The sequence below is a fragment of the Lontra canadensis genome, unplaced genomic scaffold (assembly GCF_010015895.1).
Source record: "Lontra canadensis isolate GAN:19392208 unplaced genomic scaffold, GSC_riverotter_1.0 scaffold59, whole genome shotgun sequence".
In the NCBI taxonomy this organism is placed as follows: domain Eukaryota; kingdom Metazoa; phylum Chordata; class Mammalia; order Carnivora; family Mustelidae; genus Lontra; species Lontra canadensis.
The window spans coordinates 8,618,859-8,637,049 of NW_022631053.1; the positions used below are offsets into that span (position 1 = coordinate 8,618,859).

Consider the following 18,191-nt stretch of genomic DNA (forward strand, 5'->3'; position numbering starts at 1 on the left):
CTGGAGAATTGTCACTATTCGGCTAGTCTGAAAGCTCCCTGGAAAGCTCCATTATCCGGATTTGTCATTTTTGACCCATCTCAGAGCTCATATGTGCTGTGCAAATGGTCCTATCCCCACAGTGTCTGCTGAAAGCATTAGGAGGAATTATTAACGTTACAACTGCCTGTGGTGCACTACCAGGAGGGGCCAACAACATGCTGATCAAGAAACTTAAAAGGAAACATTGGGGAATGAGATAATGATAGGGGGCTTTAAAAAGCTCCAATAAATTCCTAGGATTGTAGAAGGCCATGAGCATGTGTAGGATAGTGCAGGTGGCCAGGAAAGACCTGAGGAAACCTTAATTCCTCATCTCTGAGTGGCTCTGAGTTTCTGCATAAGCAGGAAGTAGAGGCTCAGGAAGACAGGCAAATGGCCTGCTAAAGTGCTGCAGGCATTCCTCATAGACACACACAGAGCAACTTGGCAAGAGCTCCAAGAATGAGTGGTTCCCAGCATTTAGAGAAATCCTGTCCGATCATTAGCTGACAACTAAGCTTACTGAAAACAGTCTTCATGGTCACATGCAACCAAAAATAAAGACTTTATAGAATTTGTTCAGGAAAATAAATAAATGAAAAACAGCAGTGATGACTGTGTGAAGTCGCACAGCAGGAGGCCTGCTTCTGCCTCTCCCATTCCCCCTACTTGTTGTCCTCTCTCACCATCTATCAAATAAATAAATAAAAATCTTAAAAAAAAAAAAAAAGAAAGAAAAAGATGGGTCAGTCAAGTATTTTATATCTACCAAAACTGTTCTTCAAAAGAAAAAAAAAAAATGGAGAAATTAAAACATTCCTAGATAAACAAAACCTGAAAGAACATGTTGCTAGCCAACCTGCTCCACAAGAATCACTAAGGAAAGTCCTTCCTGCTTAAATCAAAGGACACTAGACAGTTACTCAAACTCACCTAAAGAAATAAAGAGCACTTGGTAGAGGTAACTACACAGGTAAATGACACATTATAAATATATTTTTGTATGTAATTATTTTCTTCTGAGGTAAGAGACAATTACATAAAACAATAATATAAAACTGTGCTGGGCGCCTGGGTGGCTCAGTTGGTTGAGCAACTGCCTTTGGCTCAGATCATGATCCTGAACTTCCAGGATGAAGTCCCGCATCAGGATCCCAGCTCCTTGGGGAGTCTGCTTCTCCCTCTGACCTTCTCCTCTCTCAGGCTCTCTTTCTCACTCATTCTCTCTCAAATAAATAAATAAAATCTTTAAAAATAAATAAATAAATAAATAAAACTGTGCTGATGGGCTTATAATGCATAAAGATGTAATTTGCATGAGAATGAGAGCACAAAGGGAAAAGACCAGTACTGATGTAAAGTTTCGCATAACACTGGAAATTAAGCTGGCATTAAAACTGAACGAAATTGCTTTACAACAAGATATTAATTACAATCTCCAGGGCAACCACTTAAGAAAATAAGAACAAAAATGTAAGAAATGACAAACTGGAATTAAAATGGTATACTAGAAAATATCTGTTTTACACAAAAAAAGTCATAATAGAAGAATAGAGGAAAAAAAGACCAAACAGGAAAAAAATGACATTAAATGTAAATGAATTAAGCATTCAAATGAGAGGCAAAAGGAAAAAAACAAAAAAGAAATAGAGAATAGACAAAAAGAAAAATCAGCAAAAACAAAAGTTGGTTCTTTGAAAAGATCAACAAAATTGACAAATATTAGCTAGACTAATTGAGAAAAAGAAAAAAAGTTTCAAATTATTAAACTCAGAAGTGATAAGAGGGACACTGTCATTGACCTTAAAAAATAAAAAGGATTATACGGAATACAATGGATAATTGTATGCTAACAAATTAAGTAGTCTAGATGAAATAAATTCCTAGAAAGAAGTAAATAATTGAAGCTGACTCAAGAAGAAATAGAAAATCTGAATGGACCAATAGCAAGTAAAGAGACTGAATTACTAATTAAAAAAAAAATTTTTTTTTTAATTCCCATGAAGAGAGCCCCACATTGGGCTCTCTGCTCAGCAGGGAGCCTGCTTCCCTTCCTCTCTCTCTGCCTGCCTCTCTGCCTACTTGTGATCTCTGTCAAATAAATAAATAAAATCTTTAAAAATAAATAAATAAATTCCCATGAAGAAATGCCTAGGCCCAGATGGCTTCACTAGGGAATTCTATCAACCATTTAAAGAACCAACACAAATGCTTCACAAACCCTTCTTAAAATAAAGAAGTGGGAACACTTCCTAATTCACTCTATAAGACCAATGTTACAGATCCCAAAATCATACCAAGATGTCAGAGGAAAACTAAAGACCATTATCTCTTATGAATACAGATGCAAAATTCCTCAACAAGATACTAGCAAAGCAAATCCAGTAACATATAGAAAGAATCATCATCAAGTGGGATGTACCCAGGAATGCAAGGATAGTTCAACACACAAAAATCAATTCATGTAATATGTCATTTTTAACAGAGTTAACAAATAAAAACTCAGAATAGAAGGGAACTTCTCAACTCAATAGAGAACAATTATGAAAAACCCATAGCAAATGTTATCCTTACTGGTGAAAGACTAAATGTTTCCTTCTTAAGATTAATATTATACTGGAGAGTCTAATCATGGCAACCACACAAGGAAAATAAATTAAAAGCCTCCAGACTGGAAAGGAGTAAGTAAAACTACTTTTATTTGAGATGACATAACAGTTTGGATTAAAATTCTAAGAAATTCATCAAAGAACTATTAGAATTAAAAAGCCAGCCCATCAAGGTTAAAAGACACAAAATCAATACACAAAAAGCAATTATATGTCTATACACTAGCAATGAATAATCCAAAAATTAAATGAAGGAAGCAATTTCATTTATAATGGCATCAAAAAGAATAAAATACTTAGAATTAATTTGAGTAAAGTGTGAAATTTAAATAGTGAGAACTACAAAAGAGTTTATTAATAGAAATTTAAGATGACCTACATAAATGGGAAGACATTCTGTGTTCATAGATTATAAGTCTTAATATTGATCTGCAGATTTAATGCAATTCTGGCTTTTTTGCAGAAATGGACAAGCTGATCCTAAAATTAACATGGAATGCAAAGGACCCAAAATGGCCAAAACAATCTTGAAAAAGAAAACGTTGTGTGAAGTTTTCAACTTCAAAACTTACTAACAAAGCTACAGTAATCAATATAGTATGTATTTGCGAAAAGGGCAGACATAGAGATCAATGGAAAACAATTGAAAGTCCATAAAAAAACTCTTACACCTCTAGCCAAATGGCTTTTGACAACAGTGCTCAGATAATCCTATAGGGAAATATTTCAATAATGGTGCCAAGACCCCTGGATACATACCTGGTAAAAAAATGAATCGCAGATCTAAATCTATAAAACTTTTAGATGGTAAACACTGATAAAATCTTTAGGACTCTGTATAAAAATGCTTTCTAAGGTACGATACCAAAAGCACAAGCAATCAAAGAAAAAATTAGGTAAACCAGGCTTCATTAAAATTAAAAACTGTTGTGTCTCAAAGGACACCATCAAGAAAGTGAAAAGGCAACCCACTCAACTGTATTCTGTGAAAGGGCACACTTTATGGTACCTGAATCATATCTCAATAAAGCTGTTATGTTTAAAGGGGGACATAAGCTTTAAACAAAAGATTTTGAGAAAGAGGAAATACCTATAGTAACCTCCACTTACACATGCATATTTTCAAAAGCACACAAAATGAAATACATTTTGTAGGGATACAAATATATGTGATAAAAAAATATATAATACAGGCTATTTAATGGAATGATAAAAAAAAAAAAAAATCAAAATTTACTGTAGTTCTGATTTCCAAAGTGGAAAGTGAGGGAATGCAACTGAGGGAAGCACTTCCCAGGTAAGAGTAATGTTGTTTTCCTTAAACTGGTGAGGGATCATTATTCCTAGACCTTACATATATTTTCTATTCCTGTGAATCTACTCAGCATGTAATAAACTTAACTGAAAATATTTAAATGCATGTATTTTAAAAATACTTAATGTAAGTAATTAAAGCCCCAACAGTTCTGAGCACAGGGAGTATATCCCCAAGACCCTGCCCCAGATTTCTGTAAACTAATCTGTGTGAAATAGTAGAAAACATGTGCCGTGACTGTCAGGGTGTTTGTACAAAATGACCTGTAATGAGGACAGCCACAATGCAAGAACCTTATAAAAATGCTTATTTGCACTTTAAATATATTTTTGAGATGTTGTTTTATGGTTTTTGGTTTTTTGGTTGGAACAGTATACAAAATAATGGACAAGCGAGAGACAAATTTAGGCAAAAGGTAGCAACATTCAGCCTCTGGCCCTGAACTCTTATTTTCAGTGAAGAGAAGAGAGTACTTCAAAGACCATCTGCAGCTTTCTAGCTAAGAAGCCATAATGGGTACAAAATGCTCAGAATTCTCCGTTAAATAGAATGGATAATTATGCCTATACATCAGAGCTGCCATGTAAGCTTCCTGCATCGGGAGCCAGGCTGATATGCTTGGGGCTAGAAAAATCTGGTCATCAGCTAGCTCATAACTGGTGCCCAGAAATTTTGATCTGGCTGTCACAGCTGGAGAGAGGCCAGGTGAACACAAGAAAATGCCTGCTTCAGTGTGGCATCCCTTCTAAAGGTTGACGCTACCAAAAGCAGAGGTATAATGACAATTCAGAACAGTGCTGGGGAAATTCAGTGTTCTGGCATCCATGCTTTTTCCCTTTAGACAGTGCAGCTGGTATTTTAATTCTAACACCAAGCACAAACTAATTGTTTATCACTTACTTTTTTCCCCATAACACTGTAAGGCCTAATTTTTTTAAAAGTAGAACAAAAACAAAAGTATTGTTTACTTGAATTTCTAAACACCAATTTCCTAATATATATTAAAAAGTCATTTCTAAAAGCATAAAAATACCAATTTTATCAAGTTTTGCTTCTGAAATCTTGAAGAAATCAGAGCTGCTCTTGGCTCCCATCTGTAGGCCTCAGCAGAACATTCCTCTGGGGAGCAGAAGTTCAAGGACAATTCTCCCTCTAGACTGCCTTTCTTTTTCAAATACAGTATTGTCTTAAAAATTGGAGTGTTTCCTAAGGGTAATATTCCTGTCAGAAACTGGGCTGCATTATCTAAAAAAAAAAATTTTTCCACTTCACTTAGTTATTACACTCAGGACAAAAGGGATATATTTTCCAAGGCAGTAAGTGTTCTGTGATGAGTCTTCTTTTTACTAAAACTGTCTAAGACCCTGAAAATAATAATAATCAAAATTTTCAAATTTTTGATTTTGGGAATTTTTGAATCTCTCATCAAAATTTTTCATCACGGTAACAAGGAATAAATAGAACTCACCTCCACGTACAGTTATTTTGATTAAAATAGCCATAGAGAAAGCAAGCCACTCCTACTACTGCGGCCAGCAAGAGCATCTGAGTATAGTAGCCCAGCCACGCAAAGTAGATTCCAATCTTTTCTCCATAATATTTCCTGAAGAAACACAGAAAGTGTTTTTAGAAGACACACCGAACCACTTTGCATCTTCATCCTAACCTCAATTTCTGATTTTAAATACTGGAGGCTTTAAGCTTAGACCTCTTACTCAATTCACAGTTAAAACATGTTCCTTTTCATAAAGACCCCAAATTCCACTAGGAAACGAGTATTTTACATATCCTAGAACTACAGATCACTGGTAAGCCTGGTGAAGCAAAGTCAGTTAGAACAGGGCGAAGGAAAGAAAAATGCTACACAGTAACCAAACAGAATACATCACCATCATTCTTTGTAAACACGAACACATCTGATACATTCTCCAAAAGACTGTAACACGCATGAGACAAATGAACACGAACAATCTGCTCCCAGGTACTTGCTTTTGCTTGTCCAGGGAACTCCCTCGGAGCCAGTGTAATGTAAATCAGAAATAAATTAGTGTAAATCACAAATAAAAGGACTGATGAGAAGTCACTGACAATGACTGAGGAATCCACTGGGCTGTATTCCTTACATCTAGCACTTCCATTTTCTCTAAGTTGTGAAAACTGATCAGGGGAAGAGTCCAGAAGGCCCCTTTGGAAGAAAGGAGGTAGGGCAGGAAGCCACACCAGACTATTCCTGAAAGGGAGACAGATGCAGTTCAGGACCAGGAAAGAGTTGAGAGGTGAGGAGAGCACACTGAGATGATTGTTAGGGGACGGCTGCTGCTGTTGATACTGAGTCACTCCCGGCTCAGTACTGGCCCAGAGAAACTATAATTTACTTAGCTCTCTGCTTCCTTAAAGACCTCTATGAGACTTCCGGCTCAGTAGTATGGGGCTGGGTTGAGGTCCTTGGGCTTAGCCTGGTGGGGACTAAGCTCTGAGGAAGGCCTGAAGTCCCTGGAGACTCCCTTCAGACAGGAACATCCCTGGGCTGAACCCGCTGTCAGCTTCAGAGGTTGTAGGCCTGGGTGTAGGCTAATCCCTAGGGGTAAGGAAGGACTGGCCCGGACAGGACATGGAATCAGGCGTCTTGCAAGTGTTGCATTTTTATGTGACTGGGGCTTTGCTGTCTGACTCATAAACTGTAGGTCAATGACAGGCTCAGGGTAGTACTGAGAAAGAAAAGCTTGGCAATGGGTTTGCAACATCTTGGCTGTTGGGCTTTCTCTGATATGTTCTTATCAACCATCCACACTGGAAATGCCAAACTTAAAACTGAAAGAATGTTAGAGGTTACTGGTCCAACTCTCCAATAGTAGAAATATTCTGCCTCATTTAGAGCTAGTCAGGCAGTCCCTGCTTGGATACTTAGCATGACAGGGAGTTCATTGTTTCCAGAGATACCTACGTTATATTGGAGGCAAGAAGATCAGAAAGAATTTTTGAATCCAGACCAAAAACTGCCTCCAAGTTCCTGCTGAAAGGCTGGGAATAAAATATAATAATTCTTTCAAATATGATATTCTGATCATTCTCTTTCTGCCAAGAACATTCCAATTCTTAACATCAATTTCTAAAAATTCAGCTTCTTGATCTAAGTTAAAAGTATATACTCAGAAAGGGTGAGAAAGTTCTAGTAATTGTCATGGTGGTTCACCGCTTAGTTTTCTGTATGCTTACCAACAATTCAACCCCAGACTTTGACCTAACATGTAATTTTCTCAGTACTTTCAAACACATGAGGTAGTCTATTGATTTCACCTCCTTGAATGAATCCCATCAGATCTTCTCCAACCCAGATTAATGATTCTCTAGCCCTGCACAGAGATATCACCTGGAATCTCCATTTTTCTCTCACGTTGGGAATCCCTGTTTACTGAAGCCATGTTTTCCTCTTCCTTCGTGGAGCAACACCTCCACTACTTTGCACATTTAAAACATTTTTTTTTTTTTTTAAGATTTTATTTATTTATTTGACAGAGAGATCACAAGCAGACAGAGAGGCAGGCAGAGAGAGAGGAGGAAGCAGGCTCCCTGCTGAGCAGAGAGCCCGATGCGGGGCTCGATCCCAGGATTCTGAGATCATGACCTGAGCCGAAGGCAGCGGCTCAACCCACTGAGCCACCCAGGCGCCCCTACTTTGCACATTTAAATGGCAAAAGTTCCTCGCACTTATTTAAACAGCTTGACCATCTGTGGAATTGGAAAGTAAGAAATCACATCCCTTGGAAATAGGAACTTATTGCTCTCTTTTCTTCTACCTGCAGTGTTGTCGTTGAGGAGTTTGGTGTTATTCTGAGTCTTGCTCCTTCAAATGAAGGTTTCTCCTTCTGGAGGTTCTATTTCTCCTTCTGGAAGTTCTCAGGATCTTCTTTTTGTCTTCAGCGTCCTGAGGTGTCATGTTGTCATGACTTGATGACATGCTGAGGTGACTGGCTGGCTCTATTTTCATCCTCTGAGCGCTCGGTAAGCTCCTTCCATCTGGAGACCCAGCACATTCAGTTTCTGTCCCGAGTGCGCTATAAAGGTGTGTAGGTACGAGTTGTGTCTTTCCACAATGTCAGCTTTATTCACTCATAAAGCAAGATTTGCACAACTGTAACAGCTTCTGGACTCCAGACTCAATGACACTTCCCTACACATTTGATCTGGCTTCATACACGCCACACAGGACAAGATACAATATGAAGTCACACAACAAACAAGATACAATGAGGGTAAGAAATTAATGAACCAAATGCAGTCAGTCCCCAACCATACAGGTGAGATGAGGACTCAGTCCAGTCCGGGTCCACTCTCGGCACTTAGTGCTTATTATGTTCAAGCAGTGGAGGGTCTCTCCTATGTTCAGAGACCAATCTGGGGCTGCTGCCTTTCAAATGTGGTCAGACAAGGAAGAGTCCGAACCTGGAGAATCTGACAGTTTGCTGTGGAAGTCCTCCCTTTTTAGAGGAGTTTTATCAGTCTTTAGCCTTCCCAGGCCTCTTCCGGTTCTTCCATCAGCTCTTGGCTTTGCCAGTCATCAGTTCTTGGTACCAACCTCCATGTTCTAGTGTTATCTGTTCTCAGCTCATTTCCTTTGGCTGTCTTCCTGATTCCTGACAGCACTGCTTGACACGAGGGACCCCTCATGCTCTCTATTGTTCTTCAATATGGTTCAGACACTGCTCTGATTTCTTCTGCATGTTGTCTCTGTTCTCATTCCTAGCACCCTACTATTTGTTCATTGCATCTCCTAGACAGACCTTCTAATTTTTTATTTCTTCCTGTCCTTTTTATTTTCTATCTCTTCGTATTTTTGCTCTGTGTTCTGTACAATTTCTTCAACTTTATTTTCTAATACTATGATTAGGGTTTTTCTGTTCTATTACATTTTTAAGAATCACATTTTATCCTTGGAATGATCCTTTTTTTATAGAACTTCTGTCCTTTCTTATGGTTATCATAGTTTCTTTTCTCACTCTGAGGGTAAAAATGGGAGTTTGGGAGATAGTTTTTCTTTTTCTTTTTTTTTTTTTTTTTTTTTCTGTGCAAAATCTGTTTCCCCCAGTTGCTTTTTCTGGTTTATCTGGTTTGCTTTTTGGAAAAGAAATGATTTTCCCTTCAGGTAATCCCTGGGGCCCACAGATGAAGGTTTAACAGCCCAAATGCTCAAGGGGTTACTAGTGGGAAGCAAGGAAAGGAACATGCGGACTAGGGACGGGGAATAGTTAGAAAAAAAATACATTTTCCTTAGTGAAATATACTTAAAATAGTGGGGAAATTGTTCTCTGTATCAAAAAAGCAATAAAGGATGATGAAGAACCCAACACCCTGCTATCAGATGGTTTGGGTTTAACATAAAAGAAAATCACACGTGAGTATCAGCTTCAAATGTTTACATATGTACAAACACCCTCTTTTAAAACTTTATCCTACAGAATACCTGGAGTTAATGAGAGAAAATGCCTCTTTATGATTGTAATCCAGTTAAAAAATGAAGAAATGAAGAGTATGACCAAATGAAATAGCAAAATAAAATCCCTTATGAAATGACTTTAAGCAATGATCACTGATGGTTGCTATCATCACACACAGAAGAAACAGTACATTATGTAGCTTCTGGTAGAAGTATGAAACTCCACATATTAAGTATTCTTGTACAAAGCTGAACCACAATCAGATCAAACTTTCAAATGAGGGACAAATTACTTAGCTAAAGCAAATACACAGGACACAGCAACAAGTCCAACACCAGCACAAGGAAGAATGAAGTCAGTAAAATAGAGAATGGAGAAACTCCTCCACAGTCACCAGGAAGAAAGAAATGGAAAGATTAGAAGACAACCGAGAAATACATTAATTGCGCCATATGGACCTTGTTTGGTTCTCTGATCTGAACTAAAAATTGTTAAAAAAAAAAAAAAAAGTTTTTGTGATAATCAGGAAAAACTGAACATGGCTTTTTGATGATTTTAAGTATTCAGACTGCATTTAAAAGATAATGAAATATATGAAATATTAATGAAATATAATGATATCTGGGGTCTTCTTCAAAATGCTCCAATGGAAAGGGATGGGAAGGAGCTAGAGAGAAAAATGAAACAGGACTAGTGAGGAGTTCATAATTTTTGGAGGTGGGAGACAGATATAGGCAGTTTTGCTGTACTGTTCTATTTTTGCGTATGTTTGAAATTTCCCATAAGAAAATGTAAAACAAAGCAAAACAAAAACTTCAATGTTTTAAAACTCTCACTTTTAATGTCAAGTGGTTTTCCCATGTCAGTGGGCACTGAGGTGAGGTAGAAAAAACAGACACTTGGCTCCAGGCCAACCCGGGGGAACCTGACTCTTCCCTCCTTGCTCTCCACATCTAACCCACAACCAAGTCCCATGGACTTCCCTACCACCCATTCCAACTGTGCTGCTAAGAGTTCTCCTCTGGCCACTCCGACAGCCTCCTACCTGCTCTCCCTGCTTCCGGGGGCCCCTGTCAGCCATTCCCCAAATTATCTTTACAAAGTGTGAATGAGATAAAATTATTGGAGTACTTAAAGCATCACAAGTGCTTTTCACTGTCCTTAAAATCTAACCTCTTTTCCGTGATCCAGCTACCCCCCTTCTAACCTGTGTCTCATTCTTCTCTCCTTAGCACAGGTCTTCGATATTTCCTCACACTTGCCAGTGACCCTGTACCTCATGGGCCATCGTGCAAGCTGCCCCAGTCCAAGAATGACTTCTTTCTAATCCACAAAATCCTGGTTCCTTTTCACTATCCAGGTCTTAGTTCATATGTTGCCCACTCAAACGTAACTTTCTTCACTTCCTTCCCCTCACCCCAACTCATCATGGTGTTTCTTCATTTCAATCAGAAATTTTGTTTACTTCTTTGCTTATTTTTATTTGTTTCTTCATTATTTTTGGTCTGTCTCTCTATCCAGCAGCCTTGCCCAAACAACAAAAGTTTCTGGAGAGCAGCTGACCTTGGTGTTTTCAGAAAATAAATGCTGAGCTAGTCATCGCACCTTGTTAGATATAGTGAAACAGTATCTAGCAGCAGATACAGGCAAGCAGTGAAAACTTGTATCTCTTACCATACAATTTAAGCTAAATCTAACATTTACTCCTGTGTAATGAGGACTATGGTGAGTCTTTATTCCCAATTTTGGGAGGTAACCTCTAAACCTTTGGAATTTCCCAAGATAAGGGTGTCTTTGTTAATTCCCAAAGAACCCCTGGGACCCCACCTAACAGTCGATGCCAATGAGGTGACTCATGGAGGGCCCTTAGTCTGTGCTAATGGGATGACTCAGGATGGAGACTGGCCAGGCCAGGAAGACCAACCATGTGACTGGAGGACTGGGGGGCTTTGAGCCATAGTATGTTGGGAAAGGAAGGGGCTGGAGACTGAGCCACAAGGGCAATGATTCAGTGACTCATGCTATCTAAAAAGCCTCAATAAAAAGCTGTGGGCAGGGGTGCCTGGGTTGCTCAGTGGGTTAAAGCCTTTGCCTACAGCTCAAATCATAATCCCAGGGTTCTGGGATCAAGTCCTGCAGCGGGCTCTCAGCTCAGCAGGGAGCCTGCTTCCCCCCGCCCCCACCCCCGGCCTGCCTCTCTGCCTACGTGTGATCTCTGCCTGTCAAATAAATAAATAAATAAATACCAATCTTAAAAAAAAAAAGCTGTGGACAATGAAGTTCAGAGGTCTGGGTGAGCTTCCCTGGGCAGCAATCCTCTTCGAATACTGTCACTTCGATGCCAGAGAGCAACCTGAGTCCTCCCACTGGCATGCTCTCTATACACCTCACCTGATAAGATCCAAGGGCTGCTTTTTGTATATACTTCGTGGATGAGCCCACTCCCTGTACAGAAGGTACCGTTCACTCGGGCAGCTGACATCCTCGGACTTATGGTTAAAGGTGCACTATGAAGCAGAAGCAAACAAGTGAGCATATAAGCACTAGGTGTTCACAGACCTGTTTATTCAATATGGTACTTGTACTTCACAGGAATAGGGGGCTCTCCTTTGCTGGAAGGGATGGATGGATCATCTAATTCTTAGTGATTTTCAACCAGTGGTATTATTAATCACTTGCGGCCACTTGCAAATGTGGGTGGGGAAGAACACTTGGTTGTTATAATCCTAGAGAACACCTCAGGTACCTGGTGGGAGCCCCAGAGATGCCTTACGTCCCACAAGCATGCCAACTCCTAAACAGTTAAAAATTGGGCTGCTCAAGTGCAAAACAGCCACAATGGAGGAACACCTGCTAGCCACACCCTCCCTGGATGCCCAGGGGGAACCAGGGCCTTAGCTGGTTAGTACCAAGGTCAATTCTAAAACCCAGGCATCCCCCAGTTCAGCAGTTACTCTGGGACAATATGCAGAATATGAACAACAAAGAAGTATGACATATTATATACTTCGTTTACTCAAAAAACAAAGGTTCTTGCCTCTATGTAAACTCAGTCACTCTTCCCATCTGACTCGTTTTTCTCCCTCCTGTACTAGAACCAGATTATCACCAGGTAAGCCTTAACATAGGTCCTGATCTCAGTTCACTTCCCTTCCAAATGCCACACAAGATCACTCCTTAGGCTGGATGTGGGATCACTGCAATTGAAAGAGGCTTTAGCAGGAAAGAACTGGGCATGGGCGGATGCCAACTGAATACTATAGAACTTTGGCATCCCACATTAATATTCATGACAGCTATTCTTAAGTATTCCTAAAGTTTGTGTCATGCTATACTCACTAATTTTGCTAGCAAATATAAAACACATGGACCCTCAGGCTGGGCTGCCATATTGGGTCTCTTCACCAGGAAGTTCAGAATCTACTCCATTCAGCTCTCTGCTCTCTATTTACACATGTGCCTCAAGTAGCTCTTTTGTATCCTAGTTTATTATCATCTACAGTACACTTCAATAACATCGTCATCCACACATACACGTACTACCCAGCAGAATGATCAATCTCACTCTTGGCTTTCTTGGTCTTAGAGATTCAGATAAATTGATAGTGAATGTGACAAAGTTATAGCACACTATAATATAGTATTTAATTTATTTCAATGACAGAATTTACCTAAAGAGCTTAGATATAATATCCCGGCATTTATGGAATCGTTAAGGGTCTGAAGCAGTCACATTTTAAAATTCTCATTTCATGAGAGATGTTATCGGCCACAGAAGTGCTCTTGAATTTGAGGAGCTGCTGTCATCTCAGAACGGAGTCCTTAAAAAATGTCAACACCCTGCAGTATTGCCATCGGGACGAGAACTCTGACAGATGTCTTTGTAAAAGCCTTATGATAGTCTAGGACACAGGAAGAAAATGGTATTTCAGGGGGAAAAAGCCCGTGTTCTAGAAAATTATGAGTGAGAAGATCTAACACGTATTTTACTTAAAAAGAACCAATACTTTTCTAGTTGATAACAACATCTGTCAGTAATTATAAAGAAAGCTATTGCTTATACCACATGCCAGGGATGGTGCTAACATTTGACAGGAATTAATTTAATTAACCCTCATAACTCTATGGCATAACTCTATGACGTAATTATCCCATTTTATTGATGAGGAAATTGAGGTACTGAGAGGCTAAGTGACTTTTATGAGATCATCCAGTTCGAAAGTGGGAGAGCAAGCCCCAGAGCCCATGCTCTTAACTGCTCACCAGCAGAGCTCTATATGAGCACTACAAGATGGCTGCTGCTTCCATCATCCGTTCATTGACTGTTCAAACTGACGGCCTTCTCTATGGCCCAAAATAACCCAGTTCCTGCCCTCAATGAGCTTGTAACCTTGTCATTGACTATCTTCATTTTATGGAAGAAGAAACTCAAGGTTAAGATTAGCCCTTCTCTATTCACAGTAAAGTACACCTTGGGTATTTTATTTCATTCTTGCCATTTGACTTACATCATGGAGAGGGAAAGCCGCTTTGTAGATCCCAGAGCTGACAAGTTTGTTAATTCCAAACTTTTTAACATTGTCTCTTACTTGATACATGACCCGAGAGAGGATGAAGTAAACCTAAAAAAAAATTATAAAACAGAATGAGTGCATTAATGTGTAACTAACCAACCATTGTTACTATTGTAACAGGAACCTGCTTCCTTTTCAGTGAGGGGTGGGGGGCAGCTTTTAAAAACGAAACTAAATCAAGCACACCAGATCACTAATTATTCAAGCAGCAGGTTCCAAATTACTCGAAGACAGCAACTAAATTTGGTTTAGACTTACAATGCGGCTTCTGGTGGCTGGATTGAAGAAAGTATCTCTATCCTGAATATAAAAATCATTCATCCGGTTCTTCTCAAATGGGGCAGTGAAAAACTCCTGCTCTGGCTTGATGATACTTTCATCCACTTGGAGGACTTTGGTAAACCAGCTGAAATTACCGAAGGCTGAGGACCGGGTTTTCAGATCATTGGGTTTCAGAGGCAACTTGATGTGCATTATCTCAGCGTACGTACATAACACCTCCCATGGGGCATGTACTTTTACAAACACAAGCTTATCATCCAAAACCTACAATGCAAGAATAAAAACACAAACCAGGAAACTGATTATTTTCATAATTTTGAAACACATATGGATTGTTCTTAAGTTGCTGGTAGTCAAAACACAGGACGCTGGTAAAGACGAAGATAAAACAAAACAGACTTGCATGCCATCAGATATTTTTGCCTTAAAGATAATTTCTTGGTTCAAATTATTGAGCAAGTAATTAAAGTCCTTATCATACTTTCAGAAAACTACTATTATTTTAAATGAAGAAAAGCAAACTTGTTAATTTGCCTATCACTCCACCCAAATTGGTGACTAAAAATAAAAACATTAGACTATTCACTGCAGTGTTATTTTAATGATAATTTTAAAATTTCTAACCCAGAGCAGGACTCATTAGTATATTATATATCTGTTAAATGTCATGTTATGTGTCCATAAGAAAAAGATGTTGATATAGAAATGCATCTACTACATATTAGCAGAAAGAAAAGCAAATTATAAAACTGTGAAATAATAATCCCCCTTTTTGAAAGGGAAAAACAGATATGTTTTGAGGAATAAAAAAGTTCAGTGGCACCACAAGGTTATTTATGTATAATTAGAATATAGAGGATTTTTTTGTTATTCTTATATTAATTTTTATAAGCCGTTGTTTGTAAAATAAGAGATCTTTTTAAAAAGCTCTTAAAAGAAGAAAACGATAATTTATACATGCATTCAGTATTACATTCTTTGGCTACTAAAAAAGGTATGCTATGGGCGCCTGGGTGGCTCAGTGGGTTAAGCCGCTGCCTTCGGCTCAGGTCATGATCTCAGGGTCCTGGGATCGAGTCCCGCATCGGGCTCTCTGCTCAGCAGGGAGCCTGCTTCTCTCTCTCTCTGCCTGCCTCTCTGTCTACTTGTGATCTCTCTCTGTCAAATAAATAAATAAAATCTTAAAAAAATAAATAAATAAATAAAAATAAAAAGGTATGCTGACTTTGATCGAAACAAATACATTCTATAATGCAGATTTTGATGGATGCCCTCCCACCTTTCCGCCCAGCCTAGGGCATCACTAGAATTGCAAGTTTCAAATGCCAGTCTAGCATCCCAAATGACATGTAGCTTCCCAAGAGCAATAGTCAGCCAGGAATTGGAAAGGATCCAACACTTACCGATCTTGTTGCTTCTAAATGCAGGCCATCACAGATGAGGTTAGATTCATATGCTCGTCTTTTTCTCTGTCAAAAGAAATTGGAAAATATGTTAGACCCTGTAGTTTGGCCAAGGACAGAAAAAGTATTTTTTAAGACAAACCAAACCAAACCAAACCAAACCAAACCAAACCAAACCAGTTTGAATCTAATGAAAAGATAGATCTGCTCAAAATGGCACGTAAGCAACCAAGGTGCTCTCGCTGTTGGTGATTTGTGGGTGTGTTGGATTCCTGTGATGAACTGCAATGGAGTGTACTGGGATTCACTTAGCACTCTCAAAGGCCTTGGTTGTTTCCATGGGTTTCTGGCCATTCGGGATGCATAAAAGTCTCTGGCTTTGACTCAATTCCAAAACTTTTTTTTTTTTTTTTTTTTTTTAATTATAAGCAGTCTGGCACAAAAAAGGAGGTTTCTGAGTCCCATTCACTGATGTCATTTACCAGATCTGGCATTCTAGACATATCAGACGTACAGATGGTTCCAATTTTAGATATATATATTTCATCTCTACATACCTTGAACAAATTCAACAAACAAAATAAACAATTTTGGCAAAATCTGAAAGAATGTTTTTCTCTGCAAGATTAAAATGTCCATGAAGGTATAAAACACCTATAAACCTACAAAAACAGGGCATTAATTAATTGATAATAGATCTGTCTGTGTCATGTGGCCATTTGAAAAGATGCAGAATGTACCATATTTATTGATATTAAATTCTATCTAGCTAGGCTTTTGTCAGGCTGTGTCCTAAGCTGTAAGGAAAGCATGTCAAGGTAGAGACTTAGTTAACCTTTTATTTATTTATTTATTTATTTATTTAATTTATTTTTTAGTTAACCTTTTAAAAGAAGGCTTTTGGTGATGAAACAGCTATATTGTGTCATGAAATCAGAAAAATGAGTGAAGACAGGGGTTCAGCGTACAAACTCTAAAACCAGACTGCCTGTGTTCAAATTCTGGTGCCATCACTTATCAGCTCTTTGACCCTTGGCAGAAAACAAACTCTCTGTGCCTCATTTTCCTTCTCTATTGAATAGAGAAAGCCTAAATTCCTTTTGAGGTTCTCATGAGGATTGTAGAATTTAAACCACATAAGGCACATAAACTAGAATTTCCATTTCTAGTCATCACAGAATATTAATTGGACCAATTCGCCCACTGAAGACAAGTGAAAAAGTTGGACAAAAAAAATCCCCCAAAACAAAAAACATTTGTCTTAACTTGAGCAGTTAACAAGCTAAAGGAATTAGTGGATCATGGCCTAGGTAGTCCAGGGGACACAGCAGTCAAGACCACTTTGCCCAGGGAGCGCCATTCATGATTTGCCAGTTGCCAAGGGGAGGAGGAAAGGCTGAGCTGCAGTGCCATCAAAGTGCTGAGAACACGGAAAGCAGCTAATAAACAGAAAGCAGATGGTGCTGCATGAAAAAGGCCAGAGGCCAAGAAGTGAAAAAATACATGTAGTATTTGGTTAAATATGAGTCCAAGTGGAATCCCTAACATCTTTTGTGGAAGTATCAGAAACAGAATACTGGTATAATTTTTATTTATTTAGTAAATGATGTGATACAGTACTTAACGACACACCAGAGGCTGGTCTAAGAGCTTTACAAATGTAATACATTTAATTGCTTCTTACAATTTGAGTATGCAATAGTGAGAGAAAAATCAGCAAGAGCTACACTCCCTTAAACAGGAACAAGCAACCAGACCCGCCATATCCCCAACTTCAGCTTGGGAAGCTCCTTTAGACTCATCCTGCTTCAAACTAGGCAGTATTTCTTCACTCCAGATCCTAACCTGCATTTTGATTCTTGCATGGTAGTCCAGTTCTCATGCCCAATAGCTTCTTTCTTTACTACTGCTTAAAAGCACTTTTCAAGGGTGCCTGGGTGACTCAGTAGGTTAAGCATCTGGCTCAGGTCATGAACTCAGGGCTGCGAGATGGAGCCCCACATCGGGTGCCATATACTGGACGTGGAGCCTGCTTAAGATTCTCCCCCTCCCTCTCCTTCTGTTGCTCCCCCCTCCAAATAAATAAATAACAAAAAAAACAAAATAAAAGCATTTTTAATCCTGCGAACAATGTTCAACATGGTGCTTGGCACAGAGTCTATGCTGAATGCTTGCTTGTTCAAAGACTATACTCAACAAACGCTTATTAATTCCTTCTACAAACACTCCTGAGAGCATCCTTCAAAGTACTGAAAATTCAAAGAATTTAAAGTAGTTTGCTATGGGGGAACAAGAGAGAAACTCAGTGTCCAATGACCTAAGACCTTCTTCTGATACAGAAGAACTGAAACATTTATTCGTGTGTTTCATGACAGTGTAACAGGCATTTGCTGTTCCTTATGGCCCCCTCAACACTGCAGCTCTCCCCAGAGCCCATGCCCACTACACTGGTGAAAAATACATTCTCCTTCCCAGTCTCCTCTGAAGTTCAGCTATTTGCACATGAGCTAGGCCTTGTCAATCAGACCAACCACTCCAGACCCTCTCTCAGA

General features: G+C 39.0%; 1 protein-coding gene across 3 annotated transcripts in view; it reads right to left on the minus strand.

The window, feature by feature from the left end:
* ANO6 (anoctamin 6) overlaps window positions 1–18,191 on the minus strand; it is a 182,849-nt gene that overhangs the window by 46,581 nt on the left and 118,077 nt on the right. For all 3 annotated transcript variants that reach the window (XM_032876974.1, XM_032876973.1, XM_032876975.1), the window contains 5 exons: window positions 15,640–15,705; window positions 14,213–14,500; window positions 13,889–14,002; window positions 11,772–11,887; window positions 5,414–5,548 (listed from right to left, as the gene is read on the minus strand). In XM_032876974.1, coding sequence (XP_032732865.1) covers window positions 5,414–5,548; window positions 11,772–11,887; window positions 13,889–14,002; window positions 14,213–14,500; window positions 15,640–15,705 — 719 coding nt within the window. The remainder of the gene's footprint in view (window positions 1–5,413; window positions 5,549–11,771; window positions 11,888–13,888; window positions 14,003–14,212; window positions 14,501–15,639; window positions 15,706–18,191) is intronic.